This window comes from Mus caroli, chromosome 9 (assembly GCF_900094665.2).
Source record: "Mus caroli chromosome 9, CAROLI_EIJ_v1.1, whole genome shotgun sequence".
Classification (NCBI taxonomy): domain Eukaryota; kingdom Metazoa; phylum Chordata; class Mammalia; order Rodentia; family Muridae; genus Mus; species Mus caroli.
The window spans coordinates 118,868,420-118,892,142 of record NC_034578.1 but is presented as its reverse complement, the minus strand read 5'-3'; the positions used below and the strand labels follow the sequence as shown (position 1 = coordinate 118,892,142).

Here is a 23,723-nt window from a genome sequence, read left to right as displayed (position 1 = left end):
GCAGGCTGGCTATCTACCCTGACCACCTACAGATTTATACCTGTGAGCCGGGCGTGGTGGCGCACGCCTTTAATCCCAGCACTCGGGAGGCAGAGGCAGGCGGATTTCTGAGTTCGAGGCCAGCCTGGTCTACAAAGTGAGTGCCAGGACAGCCAGGGCTATACAGAGAAACCCTGTCTCGAAAAACCTAAAAAAAAACAAAACAAAACAGATTTATACCTGTAAGGCCAGAAAGGTGACTCAAATGGATTAAGATACTTACTACTAAGCTAAACAACATGAGCTCCATCCCCAGGACCCACATAGTGGAAACAACAAACCTGGTACCTAAAGTTGTCCTTTGAATTCTATAGATACAACATGAATATGCACCGCCATACACATATTCAAAAAGAAACTATGTCTCTAGTGTAAACCCTTTCCTCATCTCCAGTTCTATTAATCTGGATCCTCCCTCATCTTCATTTGCCCTTCTACAGAAATGCTGAGCTTAACAAATAAATGATACTCTTCTCTTTCCCTACTTCAGACTTCCCCATCTCAACGATGATTTCCTTCCACTTAACATGATAAGAACCTCACAGTTACACCAATATCTGTCATATGCTATATAATTAGCAACCCAGTAAGCTCAGTTTTCCAAAGTTACCTACCTGACAACACTGAAGCCTTCCTCTCACTGACACGACCCTGTCTCGTGCATTGTTCACACCCGGTCTACTGCTATAACACAGTGGTGCTGGCTTATTACACCAGTCCTCTACAAAACCTCTACTCACATGGGAGGTGAGAGTTACAATCCTTCCATGGTCTGAATTAAGTTCCTCATAAACACATCTCTCCCTGTCTACAGCACACTCCACTCAGATGTGCTTGTTGGTCTCTCTGTAAATATGAAACCTAGAAATACATTCCTTGTTAACAAATGACATTAAACAAAACTCCATTTTAAGCTTTAAACTCAACACTAAATAGGTAAGCTATTTATAAAGCAATCTAGAAAACAACCCTATGATCTTTTTGATTATTATTTGTCTATTCATAATATCATTTTAAAAACAAAGTAGAAACAATTGGCCCAAATCCTTGAAAAACTACTTAAAACACATCTGTTCTTATTGTATTCTTATGTTCTTAGGAGAACTTTTAACAACTGGGTGGAGGGTAGGGTAGAAGTAAGGCTGGAGATGTAGAACATACTTGTCTGGCATGCAGAAGGCTTGTAATCCTAGAATATACTTGTCTGGCATGCAGAAGGCTTGTAATCCTAGCACTTGGGCGGTAGAGACACGAGGATCAGAGGTTCAAAGCCATACTTGGCTACATATGGAGTTCGGGGTCAGTATGGAATACATGAGACCTATATAAGAGAAAGGAGGGGAAGGGAGATGGGGGGAGGGGAGATGGGGAAGGGAAAGTGAGGAAGTAGAGAGGAAGGAAAGGAGATACAGAAGGGCAGGTGAAAGGAAGGGAGGGAAGATAGGGAAGGGAAAGGGAGGAAGGAGAGGGAAAGAGGAGCAGAGGGAAAGAGGAGGTGAAAGGACAAAAAGGGGAGGGCAAAGGGCAGAAGGGAAGAAAGGAGAGAGCAAGGGGCAGAGAAGGGGAGGGGAGGGAAAGGGGAGACAGCTTAATCGGGGATGAAGACAACAGAATGAACAAGAGCTTTTACCCTGAGAGTTTTTTCATTTTTTCATTTCCCTGTAACTATGAAAAATATCTTCTCCATTACTTTTCTTAATAATATAAAAATCTGCAAAAAACGACAAAATGAAACAAACAAAACAACAACAAAAAAATCTGCCAGGCAGTGGTGGCACACACCTTTAATCCCAGAACCTGGGAGGCAGGAACAGGTTGCCTCTGTGAACTCTGTGAGTTCAAGGCCAGCCTGGTCTACAAGCGAGTTCCAAGACAGCTAGGACTTTTACACAGAGAAACCTCATCTTGAAAACCCAAAAAATAAATAAATAGATACAGAGATAGATAGACAGACAGACAGACGGTCACAGAGGAATGAATATAAATTTATGGTAGCATAACAGACAAATAAACCTGACTGCTAGGCCAATGACCCTCATCACTGTACTGGACACAAAGGTGCTAACTCATACACAGGGTGCTGACTGTACCACTCATCTGCACACACTGCAACTTCAGCAGCCTATTTATTCACTGCCAGTTCCTCCTTTATTATGATAGCTCTGATTAGAATGTGTTCTTAAAATGAATCTACAACTAGATAACTAACATTTGTTTTATATTACACTTTAATTTTCCCCAAGTGATATCCGTTATATTCTGCTTTCATATTTTTATCATTCTTCAAATGATAATTTAAAAGTTTCCATCTTCTCAAGTTGGTGATGACTGTAGTCTTAATCTGATTTCTTTTAACACTAAGGAAAGGCATCATTTAAGTAGGTTCACTCTACTCTTGTGTAATTCACTGCTACAAGGTAACTCCAAAGAACAAGATGCAGTATACACCTTTCTTTTAAAGCCATCAGCCCCTAAACTCTTGAACAAAAATGGTAATTTACTCTGCAGAGAACAAAAATCTAAAAAGGGGAGGAGGTGTTTACATCTGTGCTAAGTTTTACATTTGTACAGTCACATCAATATCTAATAATACTGAAGTATTCATCCCACATCACATCTGGGACTCTGCATCTGTCTTAAAATTTAAACATTTTTAACATTTAAACATGTAAAATAAAATTTAAACAAAGACTATAAAAACTAAGGTGCAAATTTTTCAGATAAGGATACAGCCATGCAACACTGGAAGAGCAAACCGATGGACCTAAAAAGAAGATATACAATGTATTTAGAATCAACCCACCAACCAACCAACCATGTGGTAGTCGCACATGCCTTTATTCCTAGCAATCAGGAGGCAGACTTCTATGAATTTGTGGCGAGCTGGAATACAGGGCTAGTTCCAGGACAGCCAAGTCTACATAAAGAAACCCTGTCTCGAAAAACCAACCAACCAACCAACCAACCAACCAACCAACCAACCAAGCAAACAAATAAAATTTAGCACACCTTAAATAATAAACCAGCAGCGCCATGTAAAACAGATTTACACTCAGGCACCACACACAAACAGCCATGCGGTGAGAACATATGTAACTTCTAAAGTTAAGGAAATGTCCCTAGCCATTCTGCTCTAACTCCCGCTTTGATGTACACACCAATGACTTTCACTGTACTGCAAAACTATAAAAACTTCATGAAACTGCTTCCATATTGAAATATAGAATTTGGAGTAATCTAAATCTGTGTTTTCAAGCCATATTGTAGTTGTCTTAGAGAAAGCAATGTTTTTCATTTAAGGCTTCCTTTCATAAGTATCATGGTTTGTACCTTAAGTGTCCCTAAAAGGTTATGTTTTAAAACCTTGGCAGCTGGCCAGACAAGCTCTTGGAACTTAGAAGGTACAGCCTAATGGAAGGAAAGATGGTCATTAAAAGCTAGCCTGTATATAGGCATGTGTACACTAGCCTATTCCCCTCTGATGACTGGTTACCATCAGGTGAGCAAATGCTCCATCAATATGCTCCCTGGCATGTTCTCTCAACTAAAGGACAAACAGGCAAAGGAGTCACCAGACAATGAACTGAAAGTTCTGAAACCCCTGAGCCTAAATACTTCTCAGACATCTTGTCACAACAGAAGATTAGACTTCTACAGAGAACTGAAAGAGAGGGCAAAATTATGGTCAAGTGTGTGTGTTAAAGTTGCGTTAGATTAGTATTATTTACCCACTCCCTAGTGAGTGCTCAGTCATTTTATAGTACACATTTAAACATGTATTAGGACAAGGAAGCAGAGTTGAATTGGAGTACATTACCTCTGGCTGAGCAGACAGTTCCCTGAGCAGATGCCCGTTCCATACAAACCGCTGATCTGCCTGAGAGAAGTTTTGAAATTTAATGAAATATCTCCAACAACAGAAGTGTTCTAAGTTAGAAAATGACACCCATCAATGCCTCCACTGGTCACTAATATGATTTTCTCTGACAGGCCCCAACAAAACACATCTCACTTCAAATCTGCTCCTCCTCCCCCGTTCCTATCTGCATTAGAGCGCACGGACACTCTGGGTATCCTCTCCCACCTCGCTAGGTAATCACTGACCAAAAGCTAAATCTCTTTCAGAGTCTGTGGTGGTTTGAATATGCTTGGCCCAGGGAGTGGCACTATTAGGAAGTGTGGCCTTTTTGGAGCAGGCATGCACTTGTTGGAGGAAGTGTGTGTCACTGTGAGGGTGGACTTTGAGATTCTCCTCCTAGCCACGTGGGACAGTCTTCTGGTTCCCTTTGATGTAGAACTTTCAGCTCCTCCACCACTGTGTCTGCTTGGACACTGGCTGCCACATTTCCTGCCTTGATGATAATGGGCTGAACCTCTAAATGTGTAAGCGAGTCCCAATCAAATGTCCTTCATAAGAGTTTCCTGGGCCATGGTGACTCTTCATGGCAATGGAAACCCTAAGACAGAAGTTGGTACCAGAGACTAGAGGATTGCTGCGATAGGTCTGATCATGATTTTGTTAGGAAGAATGTGGATTTGGGGACTTTGGATTTGGAAAGTGGTGGAATGCTTTAAGTGGGGCTTGATGGGCCATCCTAGTATGATATGGAAGACATTGCTGCTAAGGATGATTTGAAATGGGGGGCTTGACTTAAGAAGTTTCAGAGGAGAAGAATGTCAATATATGACCTAGAGACTATTTTTGTGACACTGGTGAAGAATGTGGCTGCTTTTTGCCCTTTCTGAAAAGCCTGTCTGAGGCTAAGGTGAAGAGATTCAGACTAACTGCACTGACTAAGGAAGTCTCAGAAACACCCAGCATAAACTTTGTCCTCTGGGTTACTCTCATGAAGAAAATTTTGATCAAGTGTAACAAGCTTAAAAAAAAAACAAAATGTATGCTTCACGTAATAAAGGAGACCAGGAAGTAGAATAAAGCCAAGTCCTATGTTCCAGGAGATAAACATATCAAGGGGGTGGTGATCTCAGTGCACGATCTCACCTAGCTACACTTAATGTCTGTGCTTTCAGTTGAACAAGGAATAGTTTGGACTTTTACTATAGAATGAACTACAATCCAGAAATGGAGGGCACACTTGTGATCCAGATCTTGAAACTGGAAGACACAGGCTTTTGATCCAGATCCTGAGAAATAGTGGCCATGAAAAGCTTAGGTCCAGGCATGATAGTATACACCTTTAATCTCAGGACAGAGGCAAGCAGACTGGAGTTCAAGGCCAAACTGGTACAGAGCAAGGTAGGTTCAGGCGTGGTGATACACATCCTTAATCCCAGCATTCAGGAGAGAGCCATGCAGATCTCTGAGTTCAAGATTAATCTACAGAGCAAGTGAAGGAGTTGGGAAACAGAAATGTAATAGAACAAGTGGACCATGTTTCAGCCCCAGCAAACAGCAGAACTCAGCAGCTTCATCCATGTGGCTCTGGATTTCTAGTCAAGAATGGAAGGGACTACCGGGACAACTGATGTTAGTTAGCTGAAGCTAAGAAATTAGCAGTGAGTAAGAAGAGACCAGCATCACAGAGGTGAAATCTTCTGGGAAATGTTTTCTGAGAATACAAAGAAGCTGTGTTCCAAAGATAGTCAAGGTTGTACCTCCTGCTGCAGCTGGACTTGGTAATATCTAGGAATCAACTAGGTGGTACTGGTTTTGAAGGCATTAAGTGATCATGGAGAGCAGCTGAGGGATGGCACTATGAGAAGCCAGGGAAGGACACTGATAAAGGTACAGCCTCATTTGCATTTGACTGCTTAAGACTGAAGGGGTCTTGCAAAGAAGTTGAGGCTTGGCACCATTAGAGAACCTATGAGAGGCTACTGGAGACACCTGGTTGCAGCAGAAAACTCCAGCAAATTGGAGATGCCAGTACCAAGGGATGATCACCAAGAAAAGCAGCAGCAGTGGAGTGGATTCAACCAGAGCCTAGAGTGCTACAGAGGGCAGAGCTGAAGTGACCCAAGCCCTGTGGAGGAGCCCAGAAGATCATGTATGGATCCCAGACACTGGAACAAGAAGCTGTAAAGTTCAAGTTGCCTTGGAGGTCCTAAGATGTTAAAGATGCCAGAGCCGTGGGAAACAAGCTACCAACAGGGAGTGAAACCAGAGAATGAAGTTTGTTGCTGCTGAATGCCACATCTGCCAACAGCAGTCACCAAGGATGAAAGGAGTTGGAGATCTGAACAACACTTTGACATCAGACACGGAGATGCAAAGTCTGGAGTTTGCCCAGCTGGATTTTGGTCTTCTTTGGTCCAGTATTTTCTCACTATGATATTTTGGAATGGTAATGCATATCCTGTAATGTTTGAGGTATGGGATCTGCTTTTTCATTTTGACTTTATACAAGATTATAACTACGTGATTGAATGAACGTCAGAAGAAACTTTGATCTTTGGATTTTTAATATTGTTGAGACTGCTATAGACTATGAGGACCTTGAAAGTTGGACTAAATGCATTTTGCATAATGCTATGTTTAGATTGACCCCCATAAACTCATGTGTTTTAACAAGCCTATGGAAGCCAGGGAGTGGAATGTGGTGCTTTGAATATGCTTGGCCCAGGGAGTGACACTATTAGGAAGTGCGCCCTTGTTGGAGTAAGCATGGCCTTGGTGGAGGAAGTGTGTCACTATGGAGGTGGGCTTTGAGACTCTCCTCCTAGCCATGTGGGACATAGTCTTCTGGGTCTCTTTGGAATAAGATGTAGAACTTTCATCTCCTCCATTGCCATGCCTGCCTGGATACTGTCATGCTTCCTGCCTTGATGATAATGGACTGAACCTCTGAATGTGTAAGCCAGCCCCAATGAAATGTTGTCTTTTATAAAAGTTGCCTTGGTCATGATGTCTCTTCACAGCAATAGACACCCTAACTAAGAGTCTACACTCATTTCTCTGTCTCCACTATTGCCACCCAAGGACAACACTTGACCCAATATAGCTACTGCATAGCTATTTGGCCTCCATCTTGTCCACTCCTGCTTGTCTTTGGAGGTAAAGAAAGGACATTCTACACATGTCCTTTCTGCTATCTGCTCAGTTAGTTCTTCAGTGACAGTCACCTCAGAGCCATATCTTCTCTTGGTCTCTCTGGAGATCAGGCTACTACTTAAAGGTCTGACCTCCCTCTGGCAGTCTCACAATCTCACAAATATAGAGGTACCCGGTTTACTCAGCTTGACAAATGGACTAAGTAGAGAGCACTTTGCTGAGCCGCATTCCATAGGGAATGACCTATGGGATAATGACTGGTAGAGTATCATGTCTTTTAGTGTGTGTGTTCCCAATTAGTTTGTACTACCCTACTTAATTGTTATCATTGCATAACAGTATGATTATAGAACTAAATGTTTTATACGCAGTGAAATGTAAGTAATAACTTGCCATTTCTGAAATGTCACATTATTTGGAATGCGACTTGATAACAAGCACAGCACTAAACAAAATCACTGTTGAATTATACGTGGGAGCAGCAAGTGGAGGACTGCCACGTGGCTTTATAAGGATCAAAGTCTTAGGAAGCTGAGCTGAAAGGATAACAGTTGGAAAAATATAGTCCAGGAACCAAACCAAAGATAAATCCTTAGTTCTATGAAAAAAACACTGACCATTCAACATAAATTTTTTGTTATCTGAAGATAAAGTTTTAATTATCAGTTTTATTGCTCTCTGTAAGTGACATTTTTATTTAGCTTTAAAAAATATCCCTAGCTGGGTATAGCAGCACACATCTTTAACTCCAGTACTCAGGAAGCAGAGGCAGGTAGATCTCTGTGAGTTTGAGGCCAGCCTGGTCTAGTAGTTGAATTCCAGGGCAGCCAGAGCTATATTATGAGATCTTGTCCAAAAGAAAAAACAAAAATATTTTTTAAAAATTCCCTTTCTGTCATAGAAGAAATAGGTTCTAGCTCCTACAACTTAGGGTACTATTTACTCCCTTGCCAAAAGCCTCCCTCACCCATGATCATCTAATGATAAGCCTCAGCTCCAGGTAACCTTCCTTGGTGGAGCTGTCCCTGGCACTACCAGACAGAATCACTCTCCTTCCTACAGGATCCCACTAAGGTTTGACCCTTGTCTCCAGTGGCAGTCACCTCTGCTTGTGCATGCTTGTTCTAGTACCTCTCTAAGTTCACTGAAAGCTCTTCTGTAGCCTCCCCCAGCCTTGAGCAGGCTGATTCAGACCTTGCTGCCACTGTGAATGAGACCACCTGGGGCGGAGCCTTTCAACCTAAATGGTTTTATTGTTCTGTCACCAGCCTCTGCCCTTCTCCAAGAGCTGCTACCTGCTGACAGGTTGAGCCGCCTTCTTGAGAAATTCCAGTGACAGCCAGCAAACTGGCAATTGACACCTTACTGCCAAACTAGTGCCGTCAGCCTAATTGCTTACAGGCTGGCAACAGGTATCAAGAGTAGATCAGCGGGAAGTAGGCTTTCCCCCTTTATAAGCACAGACTCTTAGTAAATAAACACTGGGCCTTGATCAGAAAACTGTCTTGGTCTCTTGCCTCTTGGTTTCCTCCCTTACAGCTCTGGCCTCCCACTCAGGAACCCAGTTCATGTGGCCGCGGGTGGCTACACTCTTCCCATAGCACAAGGCCTTCAGTTTTTCATTTTGGGTCCCCATTAAGTAGTACATGCCTGGCATACAGCAAGCACAGGAGAAACAGGAGAGAAGTTTGATAGACATGTAAGGAGGACAGCAATTGGTTTTAAATAGCATCGGTCTCATTTGCTTAAAAGCCCAGTTTCTTGGTTATTTAGCTTATATCTAACTTAACATACAATTTTACTTGATTACAATGTAAAATCTTAACTCTAAATAGCTAAAATACTAAATTAGAGAAATTTATCATTTTCACTAGTCGGTCCACGACTGGCAATGTTCTACAGATAGCAACCTTTATAATTCTGTATGCCCCTAAGTATGTCCATGATTTGTTAATTAAAGAAAAAAAAATAAAGAAAGGACTAGGGACATGGCTTGATGGTAGAATGCTTCATACCATGTATGAAGTGCTTGGTTTAAGCTCCAGCACCTCACGTATAAAGTAAAACAATAACAGATGAGTAAAACCAAGGCAGCAAAAAGCCATATCCCTAAGCAGCAGAAACTCGGTTGAGGGCATTTAAAACCTAATATTAAAAGTACACTCATTTTAGCAAAACCTGTGGCACAAGCTTTGTACTCTCATTCGAAGGCTGAGGTAAGAGGATTCAAAAGTCAAGGCCTTCTTGGACTACACAGTGACTTCAAGACCAACCTGGGAGTGAGACCCTGATGTGAGAACATAGGAGCAGAACAAGATCAAGAATGAGAGAACACCTCTAGAGATGAGATTACAGGCCTGTACCTTCATAACTGGCTCAGAGTCTTAAATCAATAAATTGCTATCTCTTCTACTTAAAAAGCATTACAGTTCACAGGCCATTACCTATTAGAACACTGACTTTATTTTTATAAGCTTAATTATGTTGCTAATAGTGCTGAACTAAGAACAATGAAATCACAAATGTACAAAACACAATTCTAGTTGTAGACTTGACACCCAAGTTTACATTTAATAGGTTGGTAATATTTATGAAAAATTATGAACTCTGGGGTTGGAATGGAGTTCAGTGGTAAAGTGCTTGCCTAATATGTACAAGGCCCTGGGTTCAATCTCCAACACCGTATTATGTGTACACGCACATACCATGCATATACACATTCTGAAAAGTTTTCATCTGATCAAAGTAAGCAAAGTAAGTACGAATCTAATTAGGGTAATCACCTGTGTGACTAGATTCTTAAGTATTTACCTCAATTTATCTCAATTTTGGCTGTGTGTATATACACAGGGTAGGGCCCTTGGTGAGGCCTGTGATAAGAATTTGAAACATGGTATGTTTTCAAAGTCACACATGAGATTCTAATACAGTCAAGAGTAAAGGAAATCAAAACAGAGCTGGGGTATGGCTCAATGGGCGAGTGCTTGCCTAGCACATATGAGCCCTGAGTTTATCTCCAGGATGGAACATAGGTGGTAGGGGGAAAAAATTATAAATATTATAGGTAAAAGAGACATGCCCATTCTAAAAGCAATTAAAAAAAAATTAAATACCTGAAGATCCAGCTTACCCTTTCTAAGAGACTCATTTCTTGGAATTCTGGACTCGTGTTAGATAGTCGCTGCAAAGTATGAGTCAAGTCGTACGTTGTTGAAAAGTAAAATCCATCCATACTCAAGACATGGTTTAGCATTGCTAGGAAAGTTTTATTATCTTGTAACTGTAAAAAAGAAAAGGGAGCATTTAATACAGGGCACAGCTGAAAAGAAAAGAACAAACCAAGCAAGCAAGCAAAGAATACGCAAGTATAAAACATTTTTAAATGTGTATGTTTGTAATCTAGGCACTCCAGGCAGAATCTCTGTAAGTTTGAGGCCAGCCTGGTCTACACAGTGAGTTCCAGGACACCCAGAGTTACACAATGGAGATGGGTGGGAAGGGCATTTTTAAAAAACAAACACTAAATTACTTTGGAAACAAGCATTCTGAAGAGGTGTAACTTTGTAATTCCATTAATCACTTCTAGAAAGTTTCCAAACCTCAATAGGGAGAGCTTGGTAGATTATTGCTTGGTGGGTACAATGCTTGCCATGCAAGCATGAGGACCTGAGTTCAGATCCCTAAGACCCACCTACCCCTGGGCACAGTGGTGCCACCAATAATCCCAGTGCTCCCACAGTAAGGTGGAATGTGGAAACAGGAAAGTACCTGAAAGCTCATGAACCAGTGATTGTGGAGACAAACTAGAAACCTGTCTCAAACAAAGGTGAGGACCAACACCTAAAATTGTCCTCTGACTGCTACATGTGGACCATGGCACATACCTGCCAGTCTACACACACACACACACACACACACACACACACACACACACACACAAAGATTTAAAAGTGGAATAGAACAATACAATTTGTGAAAGTATCATACAAATTTCAAGCAAAAGTACTTTTGGAAAATAAGTCTTGTTAGTCTTTACTTTGTACCAGTGTAAAAGTTTACCATGATATAGATGTATAATTGGGGGGGGGGGGGGGGGACAGGGTTTCTCTGTGTAGCCCTAGCTGTCCTGAAACTCACTTTGTAGACCAAGATGGCCTCAAACTCAGAGTTCTGGGATTAAAGGCATGCACCACCATACCATGTTATATTTGCATTAATAACATAAATTATTCCATATAAGCTACTGGAAAATTGATTGTTCTATAACCTTTAAGAGTTTTATGAAAATATTTAAAATGTTCTTGGGATTGAAGGGATAGCTCAGTAGTTGAAAGCAATGGCTGCTCTTCTAGATGACTGGGGTTCAGTTCTCAGCACCTATATGGCAGGTCACAATCATCCGGGACTCTATTTCCAAGAGGCTCAAGGCTTTTTTCTGACCTCTGCAGGCACATACATACATGCAGGCAAATCATTCATACACATAAAATTAAAAAACAAAACAAAACAACCAAATGGGGCTGGTGAGATGGCTCAGCAGGTAAGAGCACTGACTGTTCTTCAGAAGGTCCTGAGTTCAAATCCCAGCAAGCACATGGTGGCTCACAACCTCCCGTGACGAGATCTTTGGGCTGGAGCCCAAAGATTTATTTGACTAGAGTGAGCAGAGCTGACTGGAGTGAACTGGAGTGAGCTGAGATCCTAAATTTAATTCCCAACAACCAGATGAAGGCTTACAACTATCTGTACAGCTACACTGTGTACTCATATACATAAAATAAAATTTAAAAACCAACCAAACAATAACAACAAACATAAGCCAGTTGGTGGTGGCACACGCCTTTAATTCCAGAACTTGGAACACAACGGCAGGCAGATCTTTGAGTTGGAGGCCAGCCTGGTCTACAGAGTGATTTCCAGGACATCCAGGGGTATGCAGAGAAACCCAATCTCAAAAACCAAAGGGAAAAAAGATGTTTTTACTGCTGTTGAGGCCTTCTCCTTTTAACATTACTGTAGCCATTTTGTATCCAGTCTCCATTTTGCTCATAAAGTGAAAGTAAATTCAGGTTCTCAGGCTCTGCTTCCCAGAAGCCACTATCCACAGCTGACACTGAGAACGTCTCCTAAGAGGACCAATCAGCTTACAAGTCAGCTGATACATGCTACTACATACTAGGACCACAATTAGGTTCACAAGTCCTTTGTTGTGGACCTGATCAGTCTTGGGGTATGCACTCAATAAACTATTCTTGCTTAACTGAAATCAGTGTTCACGTGCTCTGTGTGGCAATCCCTGAACCCCAGCAATTACAACTTATAAATGAACAGTGAAAGTAACGTTAGCATTGCATTTAACGAGCCATGTGTTTACATCTCTGACATAGAGCCTCATTATACAGCTCATGTGGGCCTGAACTCTGGTTTCTCCTGTCTTAGTCTCTAAGTGCTGGAATTACAAGTGTGTACCACTACATCAAGTAGTAGGTACTGCTGGGTTCAGTTTACAATTCAAACTATCAGAAACATAAAAACTAAAAAAAAAATTTACTTCAAAAAAATTATCAAGAAACCTGAGCAGTGCCTGCCCATTGATTGCTCCTTGTCATTTATGATTGTCATTTACTCTGACATTGGTAAATGTTACCAACTTTTCTAAGTCTAAAGGAGTTTTGGCATTTTATTCTTTGCACTCTGAATACCATATAATACTCTGGCAGTTTCTTGAACAGAAAGTGTGTTGTGGCTATCACTTGCTCTTCCTTTCTGTCCCAGCCACTCCACTGTGATGATAACTGGGTAACTAAACCTCTGGCTTTATTCCCAGTCTCTAGACTGGTGACTGCTATATTCCCCTAGTCAAGTTACTCTATGGCTCCATCATTATGTCCAATTTCAAATCACTTTCAGAGTTATCATTTTTGTTTGTTTGCACTTTCATGTTTGCAAAGTTACTTCCTCAGTTAATATGCCATGGTCACTAACAGTTACTGTGCTGTTAGGGGTGTAGTGTTAACTAAACCAAGTGACTGACATCTGTAGGCAAAGGAAATGAGTACAGAGAAGAGTATGTGAAAACATGCACACATTCTGTGCACACACACACACACACACACTCTCTCTCTCTAAAGTGTGTGTGTGAGTGTGTGTGTGTGTGTGTGTGTGTGTGTCTGTCCCATGTGATTAACAGTGAAGAAAACTTTCTTCTGGAAGAAAAAAGAAATGGAAAACAATTTCAAAAGTATCTAATATTTTATTTTTCTATAGTGAATAGTCGGCTAGGGCCAAGTATTAAGTTCTTTTATTTTTATTTATTTTTGGTTTTTCAACACAGGAGTTTCTCTGTGTACTCCTAACTATCCTGGAATTTGCTCTGTAGACCAGGCTGGCCTCCAACTCAGAGATCTGCCTGCCTCTGCCTTCCAAGTGCTGGGATTAAAGGCTTGTGTCATCACCACCCAGCAAGTATGAAGTGCTTGGGCACTCTATTTGTCCTTTTTTCTCTGTAAGAACTTCATAATTTAAATTTTTCATTACTTAAAAATAAATCCAACAAAATATATAAACTTTTAAAATTTGTTTTTTTAATGATTTTTCTAAAAATATGTGCATTGATGTTTTACCTACACGTGTGTCTGTGTAAGGTGTCAGATCCCTTGGACCTGGACAGTTGTGAGCTACCATGTGGGTGCTGAGAATTAAATCCAGAGTCCTCTGGCACAGCACTCAGTGCTCTTAACCACGGAGTCATCTCTCTGGTCCCTTACAGAGTATCTCCATGGATAGGTAGAAACAGAGTACAACAACTTTATTTACAAATTGTTTAATGACTAGGCTTATAAGAAATCCATCTTTGTAATTAATAACTACTAAAGTCTTACCTGAATATCAGTTAAGTGCAACATTGTCTTCTTATAAGAAAGAACATCAAAATCTGTGGCTTTCCAGATTGCATGATTAAAAAATTCACCTACTTTCATCTTTTTGGTAATGACAACAAGATAATTACCTGAAAAAAAGAAAAGGCAAATATTAAAAAAAAAAACCACACACAGAATGGGGCTGAGGATTAAGATCAGTGGTAGAGCCTAAGGGTCATCATGTGTAAGACCCTGGGTTTGAGTCCTAGCATATCACAAAAACAAACAAAAAACACAAATTAATAGCCCTTATATGTCAACTTTAAAGCCTGGAAAAATGAGACTGCATTGAGCTCCTCCAATAAAAGGCCCATTTTTCAAAGCATTCTTAAAATTTATGAATAGAAAGAGTAATATACATTTAGAAAAAAATCCTATTAAAAGGACAATCAGTATTTTTCTCAAGAAGATAAAAAGCAAACCTTTCGATAGCCAAGGAGTAGAGCTTAGCTGGCAGAGAGCAGAGAGTAGAGCTTAGCTGGCAGAGAAGAGAGAGAAAACATTTTTTCTCTCCCGTCAATCTCAAGGCACACAGGACTCTGCTTATTGTTGTTTTCCAAGCTTGTACTTTGAAATACTAGAATTCTCGACACCATTCCTTTGTCCTCTTTACTCTAAATGGTGCACAAATGTGCTGGGGCAGAACACCTACCTAGATACTGTGACCCTACAAAGGAGCAGTAGTTAGAAATCAGCATTATGACAGCTCATCTTTACAGCCTATCACAACACTCATCTTTACCCTGATCATTAAACACAGTTCCCTCACTCTTCCTTGTGTGAGAGAGAAAACAGAAGCTGGGGTCTTGCACATGATAGGCAAACACTACCACCAACCTATAATCCCAGCTCTCAGGTTAATTGTTATGATCTATGGGTTCCATGATCTACCTCCAACTGCCGTGTGCAGAGGTTTCATATATAAGCCTTTCCTAGAATCGGTCATACTGTGCTATAGTATCTCATTACATGTATATCTCCATTACTAGATTGTGAACTACAAAAAGAAAAGGAACATTTGAAATCTATTGTAATCAGCACCTAACATTGTGACTGAAATTTAAAAAAAAAAGAAACTTTTAAAAAGTTCAATAAAATGTAATTCAGATGGAAATGCACCTTGTTGCCTATGCCTATAATCCCAGCACCTAGGAGGCAGAGGCAGGATAGTGAGTTGGAGGCCAGCCTTGAATATAGAGTGAGTTCAAACCCAGCTATAGCTATAGATTAAGACCATATCTCAAACAAATACCTTCTTAATAACACATACCGAATATTACAGTGTAACATATGCTGTCGTTTCAGTATAAGTTTAAGGGTTGGCATACTCTGATAAATCAATGTATTAAAATGTTTTAAATGGGCCAGGCATAGTGGTACATGCTTTTACTCCCAGCACTTGTGAGGCAGAGGTAGGAAGACCTCTGTAAGTTCCAGATCAGCGTGATCTATATAGCGACTTCTAGGATAGCCAGGACTATACAGAGAAACCCTGTCTCAAACAAACAAACAAACAAACAAACAAACATTAAATGTTCTCAGAGTTTATAAAAATTTATGAGATTTCAACTGTAGAATAAAATCAAACATGAAATCTTCCTTTTAAAAAGAATACATCAGGATGATAAATTTACCTGTTTAGAGAATATTATTTTTTTTAGAAACTAAGGACAAATACTTATCCTAGAGATTTAGCTAAAGAATGACAGGAAGAACACTTTTTTCATTACCTAATGTTATTCGTTTAATTACTTTCTTTGCTCATCATGGCATATTTTCTCTTACCTGCCACCAAATGGATTGTGCCCAGTATCCCAAATATTGGTCTTGTAACAGCAGAGGGGGGAACATCTTTTTTGACTTAAAAAGAAAAATAGAAAATCTCACCAACAAAATAGAAATCTAGTTTCGGTAACTTCAAGTAAATCAATTTAGACAATTTATTCTAAAAACAAAAACTAGCATTTTTCATTACTATCAGACCTCCATTTTTTGCAGAACATAAAATAAAGAAGTCTGTGTGATAGTATAAGAAGATGGTATCAAAAACAACATACTTGAGTTTCATCAAATAAGCTGTCGGTAATTTCTAATATTGCCAGAGACTGAGCACTATCAATCCCTTTAATAAGAGAAGTAGAAGTGCTCCATCCAATGGATGGCTGTGAGCATCCACTTCTGTATTTGTCAGCACTGGTCAAGCCTCTCAGGAGACAGCGATATCAGGCTCCTGGCAGCAAGCTCTTCTTGGTATCCACAATAGTGTCTGGGTTTGGTGGTTATATATGGGATGGATCCCCAGGTGGGGCAGTCTCTGGATAGTCATGCCTTCAGTCTCTGCTTCACACTTTGTCTCTGTAACTCCTCCCATGGGTATTTTGTTCCCCCTTCTATAAGAAGGACCGAATTATCCACACTTTGGTCTTCCTTCATGAGTTTCATGTGTTTTGTGAATTGTATCTTGGGTATTCTGAGCTTCTGGGCTAATATCCACTTATCAGTGAGTGCAGCCTGATATAGATGTCTCCTGAGAGGCTCTGCCAGTGCCTGACAAATATAGAAGTGGATGCTCACAGCCATCCATTGGACAGAGTACAGGGTCCCCAATGAAGGAGCTAGAGAAAGTATCCAAGGAGCTGAAGGGGTTTGCAGCCCCCTAGGAGGAACAACAATATGAACTAACCAGTACCCCCAGAACTCCCTGGAACTAAATCACCAACCAAGGAAAACACATGGTGGGACTCATGGCTCTAGCTGCATATGTAGTAGAGGATGGCCTAGTCGGTCATCAATGGGAGGAGAGGCCCTTGGTCCTGTGAAGGTTCTATGCCCCAGTACAGGGGAATGCCAGGGCCAGAAAGCAGGAGTGGGTGGGTTGGTGAACAGGGGGAAGGGGAGGGGAGAGGGAGTTTCTGAGGGGAAACTAGGAGGGGGAAAACATTTGAAATGTAAATAAAGAAAATATCAAATAAAAAGGAGAGTAAGTAGAAGTAAGGATTTGAGACAAGAGTCTCATCTTCACATAGAAGGAGAGTCAAGTGAAGAAAGGAAGCCAGAGCTTCCTCCTCCCGTGTCTAACAGCAGTGCGCTGCGCACAGGCAGGCAAAAAGCCAACTACTACCTTGAATTCTTTCAATAAAATTGTATCTTAGAGAATGCATTTCAGAATTGTTCAACTTTCAGCCAATACGTTTCACAGAACATATTTTATAGTAATTTTGTTTAGAAAATAATGCCCCAACGTCAGGTGGAAGAATTCCAATCAAACAAGCTTATTTTGGGTGATTCAAATTCAAATACCACTATTCATCTCTCACACACTCATGTGAGAACAGAACTCTGAGGGACAGTAAAAGAAAGCAGTCACTCTCTCTAACACAAAGTTCTCGAAGCTATGTTGCTGAAAAACTTTATTAAGCTGCTTTTTTTTTTCCAGTTTTCTTTCAACTTATTATCAACCCGAATCTCACTACTGTAAACACAAGTCCTGGTTCTTAAAGTCAGTGATAGTAGTAATTCTCTTATTTTAAATAACTAATTCTAAGTAAAATACTAAAAATGGTCAAGATCCATTTATGTTTGTGCTCAATAATTCATCTGATTTAACAATAATATTCTATAATAACCAGTAGGAAAACTAGGAATGAGTTATACATCAAGTTCAAGGATAGCCTAGGTTACATAGCAAGATTGTATCTATAAATGAAGAAAAAGATGGGGGAAAAAAAGAAGAGTTCCTGAGCAATAAACAGCTCATGAGAATATTTTGTTCTGAATATACTGAGATTATTTGGCAAACTCAAATGTACTACTGGTAGAATAGTAGGATTTCTTGGCCACAGCAAAATAACAATGAAACTGTAACAATTCTCAGGATATGTGCTAGTTTTTCATGGAAGAAAAATAATCAATTTTCTATGGCCACAGACTACATTGCTATTGGTAAAGAGAAACTGGAAGAGACACAGCCCCTCACCATTACTGACTTTGCATCAAAGTTATTTCACTCTATCAAGGACTGTTGGTACTATCACCTTACTTCAAGTCTGTCTTGACCATAACACTTCAGTCTACCAAAATGGAGCTTCAATCTCTACCTACAAGTAAAGTCATTGCTAGTCCAAAAATAACTGAGAATATACCTTACTAAAACACTTACAAAGCAGTAGCTCATATCACCAGTGAGTAAAGTAGTAATAGTGTTGAGTGGTATAATATATCTCTGGAAGTATATTAATAAGAGTAAAAATTAATCAGCTACCTAGAAGAGAAACGATTGATCAAGAGACAGAACATGTTAATTATCAACCTAAAACAGAACTCTGATGGCCTTTGTCAAAGAAAAACTAAGGTGTTTATAGAAATAACCAGTTACCCATACATATAGTAAGTTTATTTATATTTCTCTTATACCTATTAATCTACTGGAAATATCTTTACATTTTACTTTACCTACTGAAATATTATTACTAAATACATACTCTGGCTATTCAAATCTTTTGAGATAGAGCCTCTGTTGGAGTAATGTTTTTGTACACTGTGTGAAGATTATCCTTATATTATTCAAATGCTGATTTCTGAATTGGCAGAGATCTGATTACAGGCCAGATTTTGGAATTGTTAAGCATCTCCTGCCTTAGCATTTTGTAATCAATGGTCTCCATCACCTTTTGATTGGTTAAATAAAGGGCTGAACACCCAATAGCGAGGCATGAGAAGATAAGGCAAGACTTCAATGCCCAGAGAAGTGAAAGGGTCTCAAATGGTGACATGGGACCCTGAGAGTCACCATCAGGACATGGAAGGAGGAGATGCCAGGCCAGGACTAAGATGAAAGGTAATGGCCCGCGTGCCTGGTAAGTAACCAGGCCAACACTGTTGAGCTAAAATGGCTCAGATTCTGCTCAGTTACAGTGCTAGAAGCTTATTAATAAAGGTCTCCATGTCATTATTCAGAATAAGTCTCAATAGATAATCCTGGCTGGCCTTGAATTTATTATATAGACCAGGATGACCTTGAATGCACAAAGATCAGCTTGCCTTGCCTCACAAGTGCTAGGATTAAAAGAGTAGAGCTCAGTCAGGCTGTGGTGGTGCACACCTTTAATTCTAGCACTCGGGAGACAGAGGAGAGTCTTTGTGAGTTCAAGGCTAGCCTAGTCTATAAAGCAAGTTCCAAAACAGCCAAGTCTATACAGAAAAACCCTGTCTCAAACAACAACAAACAAAGAAAAGTACACCTTCAAAGATTTTCTTAAAAATAAGAAATAGAGCTGAAGAGGTGGCTTAGTGGTAAAGAGCACTGACTGCTCTTCCAGAGGTCCTACGTTCAATTCCCAGCAACCACGTGGTGGCTTATAACCATCTGTAATGGGGTCTGATGCCCTCTTCTCATGTCTGAAGATAGCTACAGTGCACTCATATAAATAAATAAATCTTTAAAAACAAAGAAACATATAACTGCCTGGAAGTGAACTGGAAATGTTAAATCAATAAAATATAACATTCTAGCCGAGCCTGGTGGCACATACCTTTCATCCCAGCACTTGGGAGGCAGAGGCAGGTGAATTTCTGAGTTCCAGGCCAGCCTGGTCTACAGAGTGAGTTCCAGGACAGCCAGGGCTATACAGAGAAACCCTGTCTCAAAAAAACTAAAAAAATAAAAATAAAAAAATAACATTCTAATGTGAGTATCCTGGTACTAAACCAATGAAATATGAAATTCTAATATTCTATTACTTGGTGTTTAATAAATGAAATAAGAGATTCTAATATGCTATTACTTGGCACATTGTCATCAAAACTAATATTAATTTCTTCAGAACTCAGATTGCTCCATAAACACAACTGAGCAAAAATATTTTTCACACCCAAGAGAAGCAAAAAATGAAATTAGATTAAAAAATAAACATTGCTTGTAATATTTACAACTTTTAGTTATGAAATTTTGAAAACAAAACCAAAAGCAGCTGTGAAAGCTTCTGATACTTAAAGCAAAAACATCTTCACGCTCATTCAAGTGTTAGCTCTAGAAATGAGTTTATATACTGAAATCAAACCTATCATAATACAGATAAACAGGAATAATTCTGACCTAGACATGGTAACATGCACCTATAATCTTAGCACATGGGAGGTAGATCCAGGAGGATCCAGTGTTCTGGGTCAGCCTAAGCTACATAATGAATTCTAGGACAGCCTGGACTATATAGCAAAATCCTTTCTCAAAAAACACCTCCCCCTAAAATTAATTAAGGCAGCAAGAACTAAGCTTTCTAATAAGACACTCAAAGAGCTTCATAATGATGTCCCACTGACAGTCTTAATCACTGCGATCTCAGTACTGAATCTTCCTGGGATGCTCTGGAACTGGCTAGACATACCTGCATCTTCCTGGGATGCTCTGGAACTGGCTAGACATACCTGCAAGGGTGACCTCTGTGGACACTCGGTCAATGATGAGTACATCATCTGCTCCATCATCACAAGCCTCCACGTAAAACTTTTCAGGTGTAATATGCCTAAAAAAAATTGGCAGGCATAAATAAGTCAAATAAAATCAAGACAAAAAAATATTACAGTAGGGTTTTAGTGCAGCATAATTTCCTACTGCTAAATAGATGGTATTACTAAGTTCATTAGCTTTATGAATTCACACAGTAATTAGGATGTTAATAAGCTTATTACAGGGTAAATCGATGCTATATAAAGGGTTAGGGTTAGGGATATAGTTCAGCAGACAAGTACTTGCCTTGTCTGCACAAGGCCCTGCCAAACAATTCATCATAATTAAGGACTAATTCAGAAAATAAGAAGAACTAACGAACAGGAAGTAAAAAGGTGGGAAACAGTGCAGATGAAGCAGCCCTTAACTGGAGAAGTGAGGCTGCTGCCATGCAGGCAGAATTCAAGTGTTCCACACACACACACACACACACACACACACACAGCCAAAAGCCCCCACTAATTTTTACTACTGACTTACCAGACCTCCCTTAACTTGAGGCCCCATCTGCAGAAAGTATTTTATGTATATATAAGCTATATTCCAGTGTAACATATACTGAGTAATGTCCATTTAAAAATTATGTGCTAAGCATTACATCAGCATGGGAGTCAAAGACAGGTAATAAAATATATAACACAAGAGAAATTTTGAGTAAACCTGAAAAACAGACTTCTTTATAAAGTTTTTTGAAAAAAGTGTTCTCTCTAAACAACAATGGCGTTTTGAAAAAAACCTCATCATTTAGAGTCCATCCATGCCAGAAGTCTTTCAAGCTTTTAAACACATGTGCTGTGGAACGAACATCTTACTGCATTCTCTGAGGCATAAGCAAACTTAGAACTTGAAAAAGCCATGTGAAATACTTTCATGTGTGGCCAGTGCTATCACTGACTATCTTGTCTCTCACTCTGAGTGTCCTAGACACTCCACAATTTTTAAAAAATTTTTAATATTTTTTTATTACGTATTTTCCTCAATTACATTTCCAATGCTATACCAAAAGTCCCCCATACCCTCCCCCCTACTTCCGTACCCACCCATTCCCATTTTTTTGGCCCTGTCGTTCCCCTGTACTGGGGCATATAAAGTTTATGTGTCCAATGGGCCTCTCTTTCCAGTGATACATATGGATACATATGCAGCTAGAGTCAAGAGCTCCGGGGTACTGGTTAGGTTCACATCAATTAACAAAGAAGCTCTTCTCACCAGACTTTAACAAGCACAGGGAGAAGATGTGGCTCATTGCCTATGCTGCTTTACTATGAAGAAAACCAACAATGAATTATTTAGTCCAGCCCAGTACTAGCAAGCAGCCATCCAGTCAGTCCAATCAAAGCAGGCTTACGAGCTTTATTTACAAGGGAAATCAAAACTTATAAAAACTGATCAATGGCATCTGTGCTGGCTAGTTTTATTCAACTTGACATAATCTAGAGTTATCTAAAAGGAAGGAACTTGAGTTGAGAAAATGCCTCCATAAGATCTGGCTGTAAGGCATTTTCTTAATTAGTGACTGATGGGGGAGGGACCAAGCCCATTGATTCTATAAGAAAGCTGCTCTTCCAAAGAACCCAGGTTCAATTCCCAGCTTCCACATGGCAGCTTACAGCTGTAACTCCAGTTCCAAGAAATCTTATACTTTCACACAGACATGTATTCGGGTAAAATACCAATGCACATAAAATAAAAATATTGTTTTAAATCTGATATTTATAAAACTATGAATATAGGAAAAATAAAGGGCCTCTAGTTCTAACAATGTAGCACAGAATCAGTTTTTAAAAGGCAGATGTAGATTATACTCTGCTGTTGCGGGGTGGGGGGGTGGGGGGGAGGCAGTCATCTTTACAACTAAAAGCTTATAAACAATTAAACCACAGACAAAATGTAATAAATAACAGTCTTATGGGGAGGGGGGTAGTTGTAAAGTAACTATGGTGAACAGAATTCTAAGTTCCCCTAACATTCTTATTCCCTATTATGTAGGCACTGTCCTAAAGATGGAATTAAGACGACTTAATTACCCTTAAAAGGAGGAAATAAGTCTCAGGTGGTAGGAGTAGAGCCAGTATGATCATGCCAGCTCTAAAAGCAGAAGACAAAAACCAGTCGGAAAGTGGCAGAGGGGAAAGAGAGTCCCATCCTGAGAAAGGTTTAACCAGCAACTGATGCCCCCTAAGGTACAAGAGTTAGGATACAAGCACAAGAGAGGCACTGTTAAAACTAAGACTGATCTCAGGCTGACAGCCTAAAGAAATGGGACACTGGCTTCTCTACCACAAGTAACCAGACTTGGTCAACAATGTGAATGAGCCTGGAAATTAATTCTTCCGTCAGCCTCCTAAACACAGGCCTGCTGATATCTTAGCTGTTAGATAATATATGCTGTTTGCTTTCTATTACTGGGACAAAGCAAGATGACCAAAAGCAACCTAAGGAAGAAAAGACTTATCTGGTTTATAAGTTACAGTCCATCACCAGAGGAAGCCACGGCAGGAGGGGCTGAAGGTAGAAACTCAAACATGTGCTATGGAGGAAAGCTGCTTTTTGGCTTGCTCAGCCTGCTTTCTTACTCTACTCTGAACCAGCTGCCCAGAGGTGGCACTGACCACAGTGGGCTGGGTATCCCACATCAATAATTAATCAAGAAAATGCCCCACAGACTTACTTAACAAAACATTCTGGTGGAAGTATTTTCTCAACTGAATTTCCACCTCCCCAGTGACTCCAGCTTGTGTAAGTTGACAAAAAGCAAACTAACTAACCAGGATATTTGTATTGCTTTAAATCTCGAAGTTTATAATAATTTGGTAAAGCAGCAATAGAACAACACAATATAAAAGTTTTTCCTACAGAACTCAATTAACATTCACCTTAAGCCTTGGCCAGAATGTGCCCACAAGTAGCCAAATGAGGGTTAGGGTACCTCTCCCTGGGACACTACAGATATGCTAACCATTGCTAAAGCACAATCTCTTTTACTCACTGTTAATGATAAAACCGTTAAGTTTTTGTTTCTTCCCTAAGCACATCTTCTGTAAACAAGCAAAGATGCTGGGGAAGGGAGGGAATCCGACTTTCTAATTGCCAGTTGCAGTGACTCTCACTTGCTGCTCTGGCTGTCTTGAGAACAAAGAATTAAAAACCAAACCAACCAACCAACAACAACAACAACAGCAAAACAAACAAAAAACTGCTATGCCAGTTAATCAGCCATCAGAAAAACCCTTATAGCAGCACTGAC

General features: G+C 40.0%; 1 protein-coding gene across 1 annotated transcript in view; it reads right to left on the bottom strand.

Moving 5' to 3' along the window:
* Window positions 1-23,723, bottom strand: part of Sacm1l (SAC1 like phosphatidylinositide phosphatase) — a 62,982-nt gene that overhangs the window by 29,493 nt on the left and 9,766 nt on the right. The window contains exons 2-7 of the mRNA XM_029481841.1: window positions 20,395-20,492; window positions 15,757-15,831; window positions 13,933-14,060; window positions 10,182-10,331; window positions 3,857-3,916; window positions 2,770-2,803 (exon numbers count right to left, since the gene is read on the bottom strand). Coding sequence (XP_029337701.1) covers window positions 2,770-2,803; window positions 3,857-3,916; window positions 10,182-10,331; window positions 13,933-14,060; window positions 15,757-15,831; window positions 20,395-20,492 — 545 coding nt within the window. The remainder of the gene's footprint in view (window positions 1-2,769; window positions 2,804-3,856; window positions 3,917-10,181; window positions 10,332-13,932; window positions 14,061-15,756; window positions 15,832-20,394; window positions 20,493-23,723) is intronic.